This window comes from Desmodus rotundus, chromosome 12 (genome assembly GCF_022682495.2).
Source record: "Desmodus rotundus isolate HL8 chromosome 12, HLdesRot8A.1, whole genome shotgun sequence".
Classification (NCBI taxonomy): Eukaryota; Metazoa; Chordata; class Mammalia; order Chiroptera; family Phyllostomidae; genus Desmodus; species Desmodus rotundus.
Window position 1 is genome coordinate 18,761,003 of NC_071398.1, and position 14,232 is coordinate 18,775,234.

The 14,232-nt window shown below is 40.6% G+C and overlaps 1 protein-coding gene across 1 annotated transcript in view; it reads left to right on the forward strand.

The window, feature by feature from the left end:
• The window catches only part of PHLPP2 (PH domain and leucine rich repeat protein phosphatase 2), a 71,798-nt gene that overhangs the window by 40,913 nt on the left and 16,653 nt on the right, over positions 1-14,232 (forward strand). The window contains exons 6-12 of the mRNA XM_024556111.4: positions 1,719-1,873; positions 3,679-3,825; positions 4,219-4,449; positions 5,645-5,847; positions 9,240-9,300; positions 12,435-12,530; positions 13,834-13,989. Coding sequence (XP_024411879.2) covers positions 1,719-1,873; positions 3,679-3,825; positions 4,219-4,449; positions 5,645-5,847; positions 9,240-9,300; positions 12,435-12,530; positions 13,834-13,989 — 1,049 coding nt within the window. The remainder of the gene's footprint in view (positions 1-1,718; positions 1,874-3,678; positions 3,826-4,218; positions 4,450-5,644; positions 5,848-9,239; positions 9,301-12,434; positions 12,531-13,833; positions 13,990-14,232) is intronic.

A 14,232-nucleotide genomic window follows, 5' to 3' on the forward strand; every position in this document is an offset into this window, starting at 1 on the left:
GGGGGGGGGGGGGCATGGCCCTGGCACCCCCTGGAACTGGAGTCCAGTTTAAACTATTTTACATTCTTTTTTTTTTTTTTAAAGATTTCATTTATTTTTAGAGAGAGGGGAAGGGAGGGAACAAGAGGGAGAGGAAACATCTATTCGTTGCCTCTTATGCACCCTTGGGCGGGGGGTGGGGACGGTGCGGGTTAGCGAACCGGAAATCCAGGTGTGTGCCCTGACTGGGATGCCCGGAATCGACCGGGTACCTTTGCTTTGCGAGAGGACGCCCAAACAACTGAGCGCCGCGGTCAGGGCAACGATTTCACATTCTTATACTTTCAAATATAACTGGCCCTTTTTTTTAAATAGAGAAGAAATTAGATATCATTAGTTAGATTTTCACATTAAACCATCTCTTATGCTTCACATTTCATGCTCGCTTCTGAAACAATTTTTTTAAAAATGAGTGTTGAAACAAAACCCTTAAGGCGACACAAGTGAAGTTGCCTCCCGAATGAGAAACCGCTGGGACTCTGCGTAGCCCCCATGCCATGCGGCAGCCTGTCCTGGACACACCAGCTTCTTGCACCTGATCGTGGCCACAGGCGCGAATTCATGATCATCAGAAGCGCTTACAGCCTTATTCCTGCTGGTGAACAGACCGCATGGCGTGTACCCGCCGATATTGGAAGTGCGCAAAAGTGAGAAGGGGGAAGATGGAGCCCTGTGTCGGGACATTTGGAACACAGTGTTGGTGTGGCTAGAAAAAGGCAGCTAGTCTACAATTTTTTAAACCCTCACCAAGGAAAACAGGGGTGTCACCAGCTGAGACTGATCAGCTCATCAAAGCACACATCATCAGAATAGTAGGGCTCCTGCCCAGGAGTTCTACAAAGTTGTCTTTTATTTCAAGAACAAAAACTAAACTTGAAATGAGCTCATGCAGCTTTGGGAAACTATATTATTTAACCTTGTTTTCAAATTTCAGATGTTTGCAAATAAAATGCTTAGCCTTCTAACTTGCCCCCCCCCCCCAAAAAAAAGATTTGTACTTATCAATGGGACGTGACCTGTGCTCCTGTCACAAACCATTATCCTGTATGCTTAGGACAGCTAGCTTTTCAGTGGAATTTCTGCTTTTTCAATCTGTCACAATGAAGCTTTAAAACTATTGTAGTTTTCAAATCTGTTTGTTCTCCTGGTTATCTTTGCAGAACTTTAACACATTTTTGTTTGTGGAGCTAAGTAGTTATAGTAGCTGTTCCATTCTTCTACCCTGAGAAATTAATATTTTTTGAGCATCTTTTGCATGCTAAGCAGTGTGCTATGTTCTTGGTTGTTTAATTTTATCCTCACAACAGATGAAGAAACTATACCAGTAAGTAGCACACAGCCCATGTGGCTACAAAAAGCCCTATCTTTCGATATCACACTGCCTCCCAGAGTTCTGTAGTTATTTTGAATCATTCTAATGTTGTTTCTTGCATGAAATATTACTTTTCCATCTTTATGATTTATATTTTTTTATCTTTTGCTTATAGACACTTTACAACATACCTTTGGGCTTTCCTACCAGCGTATGGGTTTTATAAATGAATAATGGGATCTCATTACCTTTTCTTTCATTCCCATCTTTTTAATCCGTGCTTTTTTGTGTAAATGCCATCCCATACTACGCTGGGTGACAGCATGCAGTACAAGCTCAGCTGGCTCTTTCCTCTAACCTTATTCAGGTGGTGTCCCAGCGAATCAGTACTGTCGATCTCTCGTGTTACAGCCTTGAGGAGGTTCCTGAGCATCTCTTCTACAGTCAAGATATCACCTACCTCAACTTGCGGCACAACTTCATGCAACTAGAGAGACCAGGGGGCCTTGACACTCTTTACAAGTACGTGCAGAATAGGTGCCCGGGCTAACTTACGAAAAATGAATCACAATCAGCATCTTAGTGGTTTAGATTCAGAAGGGAGCATGCTCACCTTCATACATATATTTGAAAATTTCCCTCCATTTTGAAAAGGAAGTAAAGTTTTTTATTTATATAATTTTCCCATTTTTCTGTCCCCCCTCTATCAAACAAAATAGATGCAAAATTTCTCTTGTGGAGGCAACATAGAGCCGCCATTGATCTGGATTATCTTTCTATAGAAGTTACTGACAGTAGCCTAGGTAAATTGAGAGATTCAATTTATGGAAGTTTTTGAATCAGAAGTATCAAACATAATTGACTTAAAGGGAATAATTTTAAGAAATGCACTCCTAGGTTAGGGCTTTTATCTTTTCTTTGTGTGTGCTACTGCAAACTCTCTAGCCTTTTCTTAGCTGTGAAACTTCTCTTCTAATAAAGGAACCATTTCACTCCTAAGGGGCCATAGTATGACCCATATATTTTCAGTATCCTGTGTTAGAATACTGGTATATTTCCCATTGCCAATCTCCACTCATGTCACCTCCGTCTTCCCTTTAAAAATGGATGGCAGTGAATAAATATATGGGGTAAGTAATTGTCTGGGATTCTTGTAGGAAGGGGAGAAATTGGAAATAAAAGCAATCAAATTAACATGATTAAAAAGATAATACAACTGCAATGACATTTTACACACTTCCTTAATAACTGATATTTCTAGAATAAGTTTCAGAAAGCTCTATTATTTTTATCTCATGTTTTACAAAGTTTTTAAAGTATAAGCCTATATTTAGTAGTGGGATAATTGTTTTGATAATATTGATATGTAAAAAGTAAAAACAAGCTATAGTTGTAAGGAAGTAGGTTTCTAGCATTTCCTTCTAAGTTGCTGTGAAAATAGGGTTAATCCAGTTTGAGGGCTGGGGTAAGATAATTCAAAAGTCAAGGCACCAAGGCCACAGCCAGTATTCAGTGTCAGCACAATTAGAAACCCAGAGATGAAAGTTTGGAAGAGGAGCCTTAGAGTGAGGTACCAAGGGTCCAAATCTAGAAGCAGATGAGGTAGAGCTTCATTGTGGAGAACACGACCTCAGCCTTATCATCTTGCATTAGTAAGTACATAGTAATCAAATATAATACTCCCAAGTAGAATTGCCAGAGGGACTGCTGTGGATCCAGTTTGGGTTGATACTGTCTCTGGCTAAGACTGTGTAAGATACATTTACTTGACCAAACAAAACAGAAACACTAGTAATTTCTATTTTATGTTGTATGTCAGATCACATTACAGTAAAACTCCATATTACGTACATATCTTAAGCTTGAGTAAGTGGCCCATTCATTTCAAGTGACATTCGAGCCAACATAATTTCAATATGAAAAAAAGTTGCTTATAATGAGATTTGATTTGCATGTTTGTTAGCTATTTCTGTGTCCATGAGTTAACTGTTGCAAGGCTTCTGTATGTTACATTGCATGTAGAAATTTAATAAAGGAAAAGATTTCAAGCATATCAGTATGATTTGATGAAAAATGGTTGTATCAGCATGAGCTTTTCTTCAACTCTGCCTTTTTAAGGATAAGAGAGAAGAACTCCCAGCATACTAGACCTGGTTTCCCTGGTAGCCCAGACTTAGCGTTGGTCATCCTAGCATCTGTGCCCTGTACAGTGTTTGGCAGAATAGTGAGTGCTTCGTAAATATTTGTGGATCAAGTTCTATGGCAAGAATTTAAAATAGGTCACTTTTTCACTCAATAGTATATTAATTTGTGCCTTTGCCTTTTAGATTTTCTCAGCTGAAGGGCCTGAACTTGTCCCATAATAAACTTGGGTTGTTTCCTGTATTGTTATGTGAGATTTCTACCCTCACTGAGCTAAATCTTTCCTGTAATGGATTTCACGACCTTCCAAGTCAGATTGGCAATCTCCTAAAGTAAGTATCTTGACTCTTACTGGACTTTTCATTTCCCGTGCAGAATGGTACTTGTCTGGCACTTGGAATGAAGGTAGTAAGTACCATGAGCTCTCACAGTGAAATCCTATAATTACGGGGATTCTGGTCGGCAGCAGTCACTTGCCTGTAGCAGCGACGAGTCACCTTCAACAGCAGAGGCTCTGACTATTTTTGATGTTGGAGGGACCGTCACTGTCAGTTAATTATAAGCCATCATCGTATTAGTAAGTTTCTGTAGACAGACTTAGGACATTTTGTCATTTATCAGATTCATAATAAATTAGTGACATAAACTAGAATCCATAATTCTAGTTCTATCCACTCCAATTAAAACCTTTCATAAAGGATACTTGTTTTGTTTTCTTTCTACAGTCTTCAAACTCTCTGTCTTGATGGCAACTTTCTGACTACTTTGCCTGAGGAATTGGGAAATCTGCAACAACTTTCCTCTCTGGGAATCTCCTTCAACAACTTTAGTCAAATTCCCGAGGTTTACGAGAAACTCACTATGTTAGATAAAGTGGTTATGGCAGGAAATCGACTGGAAGTTTTAGACCTAGGGGTGCTGAACAGGATGAGTCATATCAAACACATAGATTTAAGGTAAGGTCACTTGTTACCGTATCTTCTTTACATGGACCTCTGATGGACCTTTACGTTTTCTCTGTATAAAGACTTCCTTAAAACATTAGGCTTTAAAAAAAAGGTTTTTTTAATTGTTATTCAAGTACAGTTGTCTCCATTTTCCCTCCACCACTCCCCCTCGACCCCAGCCATCCCCCCCTCCCACCCTTGATCCTGCCCCCCTTTGGTTTTGTCCATGTGCCCTTTGTTTTCAAAGCTGTAATGAAGCTTCGCCTGTCACGCGTTAGCAGAGAGGTTGTGAATGAGGTGTAGGTGCACCGTATGATGGCGACTTCAAATTGCCTTCGACAGAGTTTGTTCTAACTTGCCCTCCCAGCAACATCTTATGACAGTTCCCATTTCCTCACAGTCTTAGCAGTGTTGGATTGTAGCAGTCTTCTTAATTATTGTCAGTGCAGTCGGTAGAAACAGTATTTTATGTTTTAATCAATTTATGTGAGTGAGGTTCGGCATCTTCTTACATGCTTATTGATGGGTAGTGTGCTTTTTTAAATAAATTTGACCATTTTTCTACATAATCTTTGGGTTTCTTGATATCCATTGTATTATAATTAAAATGCTAAAGATTTTACTGCTAATAATTTTTATAATAAGAGTTTTGTTTTGTGGTTATCTTTTCTTAAAAGAAGCTGGTAAAAGACATACTAGATGTTACTTCATTTACAGTAAACCATTGATCCCTTGTAAAGACACAGTAACAGAAACATTTTTCGAAATACAGGAAAATGAGAGCAAACCTATGTGCATTAAATCATATACTTGAAGAGAATTAAGAAGCCATTTTCTATAACTTGGCCTTGAACTATTTATTCCGTATAGATACAGATTATTTTCCTCTGCATTAATTGATGGAATGTGATACTTAGCACTAGAAAGAGTAGGCAGAGCAACAGAAGGAAGTGTGGCTGCTTCCTCTTGCTCCTATGGTGGTTACTCCACACCTCTGCTATTCGCCGACTCAGATGGTTATGTTCATCTTCTTGTTCCTTTGTTGCACTCCTCCTCCCTGCCTAACTTTATTAGGTATTTGGATGGAAGTTTTTAACTAAAAGTTGTTTGGGAAAGAGAAGGGGATCATACCTCTTGTTTTTCTTTTGATAAGCACACTTAATAGATTTTATTCCTAATGATTTCCTTATTTCTGAATGTTAAGGATGAACCATTTGAAAACCGTGGTTATTGAAAATCTGGAGGGAAATAAATGCATTACCCACATGGATTTGCGGGATAATCAACTGACTGACTTAGATCTTAGCTCCTTATGTAGCATGGAGCAGCTGCACTGTGAGCGGAACCAGCTGCGGGAGCTGACACTCAGTGGCTTCTCCCTTCGAACTCTCTACGCCAATTCGAACAGTGAGTTCTCTACCTGGCCTCCTGTTTTTTCTCCTATCGCTCTCCTCAGAGCTTTCCCAGAACAGTGGCATCTGCAGTGTTCCTCAGCTGCTCTGCAGAGTTTGAGGTTCATTGAGACCTAGCTTTATCTTTTAAGTTTGCTGTCAGCACTTACATGGTTGAAATATGCCTGAAAAAGACATAAGGTACTTTGAGCTTTACTAAGGGCCAAATATTGAGTAAATGCAGCCCTTTGCCAATTTCTAATCTAAAACCTTGTGCTGCCTCAGTTCTAGAGTGAGAAGCCCCTTGTTGCAAGAGTGACTTGCTCCAGGAATATTTTTCAATGTAAAAGGTTTCTTACTTGTTGAGGCCATTCTTTTCATGCAGAGGTCTTTACCAAAGAGATTGTAATTACTTTTTCTGTGTTTAAAGAAGGAAAGGAAAAGATGTTCAATTTCACTAAGTGTCAAAGAAATGCAAATTTCGATAATATCATTTATATTCAACAAATTAAAAGAATGCGAAGTGCTGTTGGAGATAGGGAGAAGCAGCCCCCATACACTGCCCGGGAGAGGGTCGTTGGTAAAACCGCCTTTGAGAGCAACATGACGGTGTTAGGGGAGTTGAAGCCCACATTCTAGCAGCTCCCTTGCTTGGAATATCTCCCAAAGACGTTTCAAGAGTATTTATCACAGCGTCGTTTGTTATAGTGAAAAAAAATTTTTTTAAATGACAATAGGAAAATGAGTAAACTAAACAGTGATATATGTATAATAGAATATTACACAGTAATGGAAATCAATGTACTAAAGCTTAGTGTGTTAATATGGATAAATCTCAGAAACACTTTTTAAAAAAAGATTTTACTTATTTTTAGAAAGAAGGGAGGGGAGGGAGGAAGAGAAGGAAAGAAACATGGATTGGTTGCCTCTTGCACTCTCGCAACCAGGGACTGGGCCCACAACCCAGGCGTGTGCCCTGACTCGGAATTAAACTAGCGACCTTTAGGTTGTGGGAGGACGCACAGCCCACTGAGTCACATCGGTCAGGGCTCAGAAACACTTCTGAGTAAAAAAAAGAAAGTACATAATTATATGTATGCTATGATAGTTTGATCAAATTTTCAAACACACAAAAATGTTGTTTTCTTAGCTCTAACTATGCCATAACGCTATGAAAGAATCCATGGAAATGCTAAAAATCACATTCAGGATAATGTTTACTTCTTGGTATGCGCAGTGTTTTAATTCTTATTTTAAAAAGTCCGAAGCAATAAGGCAGAATGTGAGGATTTGTTAAAAGCTAGATGATGACTCAATGAGTATTCATTATTTTATTCTTTTAACTTTTCTGTATCGCTAAAATACCATACATTATTAGGATAAAAGATAGTTAAGACTTCTCTTTTGACTGCCTTTAGTCATGTTACAGAAGCTTCAGATTGTAGCTTAGATTAACTGCTGAGATCATAACAGTGTCACTGCTGGTGAGTGTTGACTTGTGTTGTTTACAGATATTGTGAGATAGTACTAGGCCTTTTGCCATGGAAATGTTCATCCCCAGGCCCGTTTTCCTTTTTTTTTTTCTTTTTTTAAGATTTTATTTATTTACTCTTAGAGAGGGGGTAGGGGAGGGAGAAAGAGAGGGAGAGAAGCATCAATGTGTGAGAGATATATCAATCGGTTGACTCTCACATGCCCCCAACTGGGCACCTGGCCTGCAATCCAGGCATGTGCCCTGACTGGGAATTGAACTGGAGACCTTTCAGTTTGTACGCCAGCACTCAATCCACTCAGCAACACCAGCCAGGGCTCCATTTTCTATTCTTAGTGTATCTAAAGAATCTGAGTGACTGACCCTATTGATTGAGACCTCATTGACATAGATGCAGTCCTTCTTGGTAATGAAGATTCGATCCCAGTACTGGGATAAATGGGGCTCATTTGAAGTTAGCTCCTCTCTTTACAGAATCCTTAAATTCAACCACCCGGAAGAATTCACTACAGCATTTGTAGTTTTGATGCCTCAAGGGTAAAGAATTGCCCTGGCTGGTGTGGCTCAGTGGATTGAGTGCCAGCCTGCGAACCAAAGGGTTGCAGGTTCGATTCCCATTTAGGGCACATGCCCAGGTTGCAGGCCAGGTTCCCATTAGGGGCATGTGAGAGGCAACCACACATTGATGTTTCTCTCCATCTCTTTCTCCCTCCCTTCCCCTCTCTCTCAAAAAATAAATAAAATCTTTAAAAAGAAAAAGAGTAAAGATCTCAGCTTTGCGGAAGTTATCCAAATGATCAGTTAATACAGGAAAAGGCACTCAACTGCACTAGTCATCAGGGATGTGCACATTGAAACCCCAGTGTTTCACCTCTGAAAAAGAAAAAAAAATGGAAAACGGACCTGGGGATGAACATTTCCATGGCAAAAGGCCTAGTACCATCTCACAATATCTGTAAACAACAACCCCATTACACACCTATCAGAAGGACTAGAATGAAAGAGACTGAAAATACCAGTGTCAGCTGTTGGGAGTGTAAATCGGTACAACCACTTTGGAAATCTGTTCAGCACTGTATACTAGAGCTGAACATAGTAGCCCCTGTCCTCAACAGTTCCTCTCTTATACTCAACATAAATGCTTATGTCAGTCCACAAAAGACATGGGGAAAATGTCCATAGAAGCACTATTTATAGTAATCCCAACTGGAAAAGACTTAAAAATGCTCTAAAACTCTGAAATAGAGAAACAAATTTTACACTTACATCAAAAGTTTTAGACTGCCAGCAGGATGGATGAGTTACAACCATATGCAGTGATATGAACAGATTTCACAAGTAGAATGTTGGGTGCATGAAGCCTGATCAGAAACTTTACATGCTGTACGTGTATATATATGTAAATAGGCCAGAGTAGCGTGTGGCGTAGGGAGTCAGGGCGGGGCGGCAGTGACTGGAAGGGCGGATGAGGGGACGCGTCTGGAGAGCTGGCAGTAATGTTCTGTTTCTTGCTCTGGGCTGGAACTGGTTACACTTCGTGTTCTGTTTGGAAAAATTCATTGATCTATACACTTAAGATCATATTTATGTTTTACTTTAGTTGAAAGTTAAAATATTGCCAGTAAAAATCCAATTATCGATTTAAAAAAAGCCCAAGTAGTTACTGTTAACATTGAACAGCTGCCTGATCCGTGTGAATCAGAGCAGTACACAAGGTCCTTCATCAGTGTTGTAGTTGGTCTTCAAATTGGGATCAAGCAGTTAGTATGAACCACCTAGTGAGTTTTGTCTTCAGTTCATGTCAGTCGGTGATGTCAGTTTCCTCTCTGATGATTCCACTAAGCCACTCTCGCCTTGTTAACTCTAGTTACTTTATCCTTTAGAGATGTTACTAACACTTGTTTGTTTCTGATTAGGGCTGACAGCAGTGAATGTCTATCCGGTGCCCAGTCTTCTCACTTCTCTAGAACTTTCCAGGTGAGTGTGTCTCATGAGGGTGGTGCTTGTTTGATTCCTAGTATTGAAGAGCTGTATGTGGATAATTTTGTAATTTTGATGTACAAGAAATCTAAATATATGGAAATATTTGGATAGCCTGGAGAAGGACAAAAGGGTGAGTGGAAGAATTAGTCTAATGCCCATACTGTCTAGTTAAAGGAAGGCTCCTTTTGAAACAGAAATGGGCCTGTGAATCACTTGTTCTTAAAATCTATGAATTTAGGGTGAGGTGAATCAGAGCAGTGATTTCCTTTTTGCCAGTTTGAGTCAGATAATTCTTAGTTTTAAATAGTAGTTTATTTTGAATTTTTTCTATTTGTTTGATACTCTTGTGACCCATGTTGGTCAGATTTTCAGAGAGATATTAATTATATTTAGCATTGCATTAACTTCTGCTGAGCAAGAGTAAATGTAAATGAGGTTTGTTTTCTTTCCTTCATTCATTTTTAACATTAGTCATTCAGGATTCAGTGGTTGAGTTTTATAGTCTGTTGGAGAGTTTGACAAACAGTTAAGGGCAACTTTGTAAGTGCTGTGAGCAGAGAGTACACAGGGCAATGGACAGAGTCCTGTGTCGGCAAGGTCGTTGCAAAGATTAAATGTGATAAAAAGTGCAACATGTGCAACATAACGCCTGCCATAAAATAGTCTCTCAGTGAATATTTGTTGCTATAGCCAGTTTTCTTTCTGTTGTTAGTACTTTATTATCATTATTATGAAGCCGTTCTAGATTCCCTTCCATGCATTTCTTTGTCATACCTTCCCAGCAAAACCCCAATATGGATCAATAATAAGGTTTACCTTCTCCACCGAGCTTGATCCTTGCTGAAGAAAATCAGTGGGCACTACTGTACATTCATGATTTCCGACCTTATCTGGAGCTTACTGGTCTTTGTTAGCTCCTTCCACTACCCTGGGCATCTGCCCCCAATTGCTCAGCTCCCCTCAACTGCTCTGCACTTCGTCTCCTACTTGACTGAGGAAATAGAGGCCATCTTGGGTGATGCCCCTCAACTTCCTCCCACTTCGCTTAAATTCACATAGATTCATATGTATTCTCAGCTTCTTTCCTCTCCTCAGGCCAGTGCAGCCATCTGTGCCTTTGATCCCGTCCCCGCCACTCCCACTGCTGTGTTAGTGGGCTTGCTCCTCTCTTCTGGTGTGCGCTCACTGTCTTCCTTTTCCTCGGCCTGTGCACACAATCGTACTTCCTCCATCTTAACACGTTCCCTCTATCTTGTAACTCCTCTAGCTACTATCAAATCTTTTTCATCACCTTTTGATCTAAATTTCTCTATTATTTGCATTTGGTGGCTCACTTTCCGCATTCCCATTTGCTTACCCCACTGCAGCTTGCTTTAGACCTTCTCTTACGGAACTTTTCTATATCGACCTATTATTCTTGCTCTCTTTTCTTCCAGAACGCTATTTCCAGAGCTGGCTAATGCAGTCTAATTTGTTTTAGGTCACCTTAACCATTCCTTCTGCCTCTTTTGCATATTTCTCTTCCACAGCTAGTCCTTTGAAGGTGCTCAGTCCGGGGTCTGTCCTTGGCCCGCACTACTTCTTATTTGACGTGGTCTCCTTTATTCCAGTGATTTCAGCTACACTTCAGTGTCATCATCGCCTAGATTACCAGCCTGGACCGTCTTCGTTTAGCCTCAGACCCACGTGCCCCATTTCTTACTAAGCCATTTTGACCCGCACACCTCCCAGTACCTTAAACGTGCACAGAATTAAACTCACCCACCTCCACACCTCATTTTAACTTGTTGTTTTCTATTTCAGCTTGGGCATTATCAGAAGACAATCATATCCAGATGGACACCACTATAGATGCATGATTTCCAACCTCATTTAGAGCTTCTCGGTGCTGTCTCTGGATATAATTTTCCCCCTGGTCACCTAGGTCAGGAACCTGGAAGTCGTTTTTGATTCTCCTCTCTGCTCTATTCCCAAGTCTAATCCATCTCCAGTAGTTCTGCGCTTTTTCCCTCCTAAATAGTTCTGGAATCCCTCCCCTCCCTTCTGTGTGCATCACCACTCATTTAGGCCCATAGCTTTGCCTGTCTGAAATTCTGTAACGGCTTCCTGATTGTTCTTCCTTTTACTAATAGAATCACCTCAAACAGACCTCCATGTATCCACAGAGTGACCTTTTATTTAAAATGCAAAACTGGCTCATCTCCCCACTGCTTCGGTGATCCCCCTATACCTGTAGGATAAACTCACAGCCTTCTCGACATGATTTAGCTCTCTCCAGCCTCACTCTTGTCACTCCTGCCATATCACCAAACTGCTTATTATTATTCTCACATACGTCATGCCATTTCTTTTCTTGTCTTTGTTCTCACTTGTGTTGTCATCTCTTTCTGGGAATGTCCTCCTCACTTCAGGTGATCACGGTACAACATTCTTCAAATCCAACCCAGATGTCATATTTCCTAGGGCGCTTGCCTCCATCCATTCCAGCTGGGCCGTCCTAGCAGTGTCTGCCTTTCTCCTAGGGCACTGAGCTCGTTCTGCCTCCTCCCATCTGTCGATGGATCGGTAGATACTCGGAGGCCTGTAGAGACTACGTAACCTCTGAAAATAAAATCCTTTTACTGAGTGTCTGCCCAGTGCTCTACTAAATATTTGAATTCACATTCTAAATGATTTGAAACTTCCACCTCCCGCCCCACACTCGTTACCTTGTGCCCCTACTGCCTCACTTCCATTTGTTCTGTTAATTTTCTCCAGAATGTGCTTTCCTCTTCCCCAGTTACTACCTGTGGAAGTCCTACTCATCTTCAGAGTTTTGTTTAAAATGCTGCTGCTTCCATTAAGTCTTTCCTCATCTCCCCCTCAACCATCCCACTACGTGTGTGCTTTCCTGCTGCTGAAAGCCTTTGTATCTTCTTTGAGCGTGCAGCGTGATCGATCCCGCATGACACTGTCCACCTCTCAACAGCGTTCATTGACCACCTAGTGTATTCCGGGTAGTGGACCCAGAATGCTGTGGAGATAGTGCTCCTGCCCTGGAGGGGCTCATGGGCCAGTTAACAGATGTCTTACAGACAAGTGAATGAGTTCTACTCGTCATCATAAATGACTTTATTTATTTTTTATAGAAACCTGCTGGAATGTGTCCCTGACTGGGCCTGTGAAGCAAAGAAGATAGAAATATTAGATGTGAGCTATAATCTTCTGACAGAGGTTCCTATGAGGTGTGTGTTAATATATGTATTATATACATGTATGTTAATATGTGTTTGTATGCGTGTGTTTAATTATTTTCCCAGATTTGGGTTCCCTTGCGTAGGTACTTCCATTCATTTGTGCAATGGATATCGAGTGCCTGCTGAGTGCAGGGCAGTGTGAGGTGCTCTGAGGGGTACAGTCACGGCTAATGCATCGTCTTGGCCTGAAGGAAACTTAGTAAGCAGGTAGTTGGGCGTGTGCACAGGTACCTGATGAAACGTAACCAGAGTTTCTGGCACAGGTTGGTGATATGATACTACTAATACTTTTTATGGGATGAGTTATTGTGAGCTGGGCAGTATTCTAAGAACTTCATTTTTATTATCTTATTTACTTTTCTGTTACCCTCATCTTACAGATGAGGAAACGCAGGCTTGGCGTGGCTGTGTAACTTGCCCAAGGTCACACTTAACTACGAAATGATAAGAGCTGGCATTTGAATGTAGTCATTTGCCTTCACTTTTCATCGCTGCGCTATATAAATAAAATGTTTTCACTGTATAAATAAAACATTTTAGAAATTCAGAACTTAAATAATTAGAGAATGGTTCATGGAGAATGCATATTTGAGCTGACCTTGACAAGATGTTGTAATTTCTGCATGTGGAGTGGGGAAAGAGAGAGGTGCTTTGGGGAGGGAGTAAATGGTGTTTTCAGAAGCATTGAAAATACTATTGATGTGAGGTGTAAAATGTGTAGTTATCACCTAGCGGAGTCTTTAAAACTAAACTAGAGGCTTTGCAGTATAGTAGGTATGAACCCAAGCTTTGGAGTCGGATCTTAGTTCAAATCCTGACTGTGCCATTTACTACATTCAATGTGAGATCTTTGGCGAATCACTAATCCTTCTGAACTTCATAGTTAAGTGGCCTAGCACATTTAAGTACAAAATAGTGGTTTTGTTATAATAAATTTTGTTACTAATTTATTATAGTTAATTATATTAATAGATTAACTGAAGTTTTTGGTGCTATATAGACTTAAAATCTCAGTCGATTTATTCTAGAAATTATTTGCGTAGATCTGTTCTGTACTGTTTGCTTTTGTTAATTCACCTTTTCCCAGAATGACCCTAAGGACTTACTGACGGGTGGTGGGTAAGTACACAGCCATGGCCCAGGCATTTGTCGGAGATGATACTGTCTAGAAAAGTATGTTTCTATTCACTTACTGATTTCACTTCAATATCTAAGGGCAGACTCAGAAAGAAAGACTTAAGTAAGATTTTTGTGTCTTTGTCCTGTCCTCCCACCCCTACCCCACCTCCAGAATTCTTAGTAGCTTGAGTCTTAGGAAGCTGATGGTGGGACACAACCGTGTGCAGCACCTCCCAGGGCTAGTGGAGCACATCCCTCTCGAGGTGCTGGATATCCAGCATAACCTGCTCACCCGGCTGCCAGACGCCCTCTTCTCCAAGGCCTTAAAGTAAGTGCTGGCGATGGTATGTAGAAGAGCCGAATCATTGGCTTAAACAAACTGCACTGGCTTGGCATTGGGGTGACCTTTGGAACTAGATTTACAGTGCTTACCTCATTGTCCAGCTATGGGTGGAGACATTTGCACTTTTCATGAAATGAAATGTGACAGTGTTTTATGAGATGATCTGCAACTCGGAAGTCGAAATAACCATCAAATACTTATGAAGTTTTGGTGTTGTAAACAGTTTCA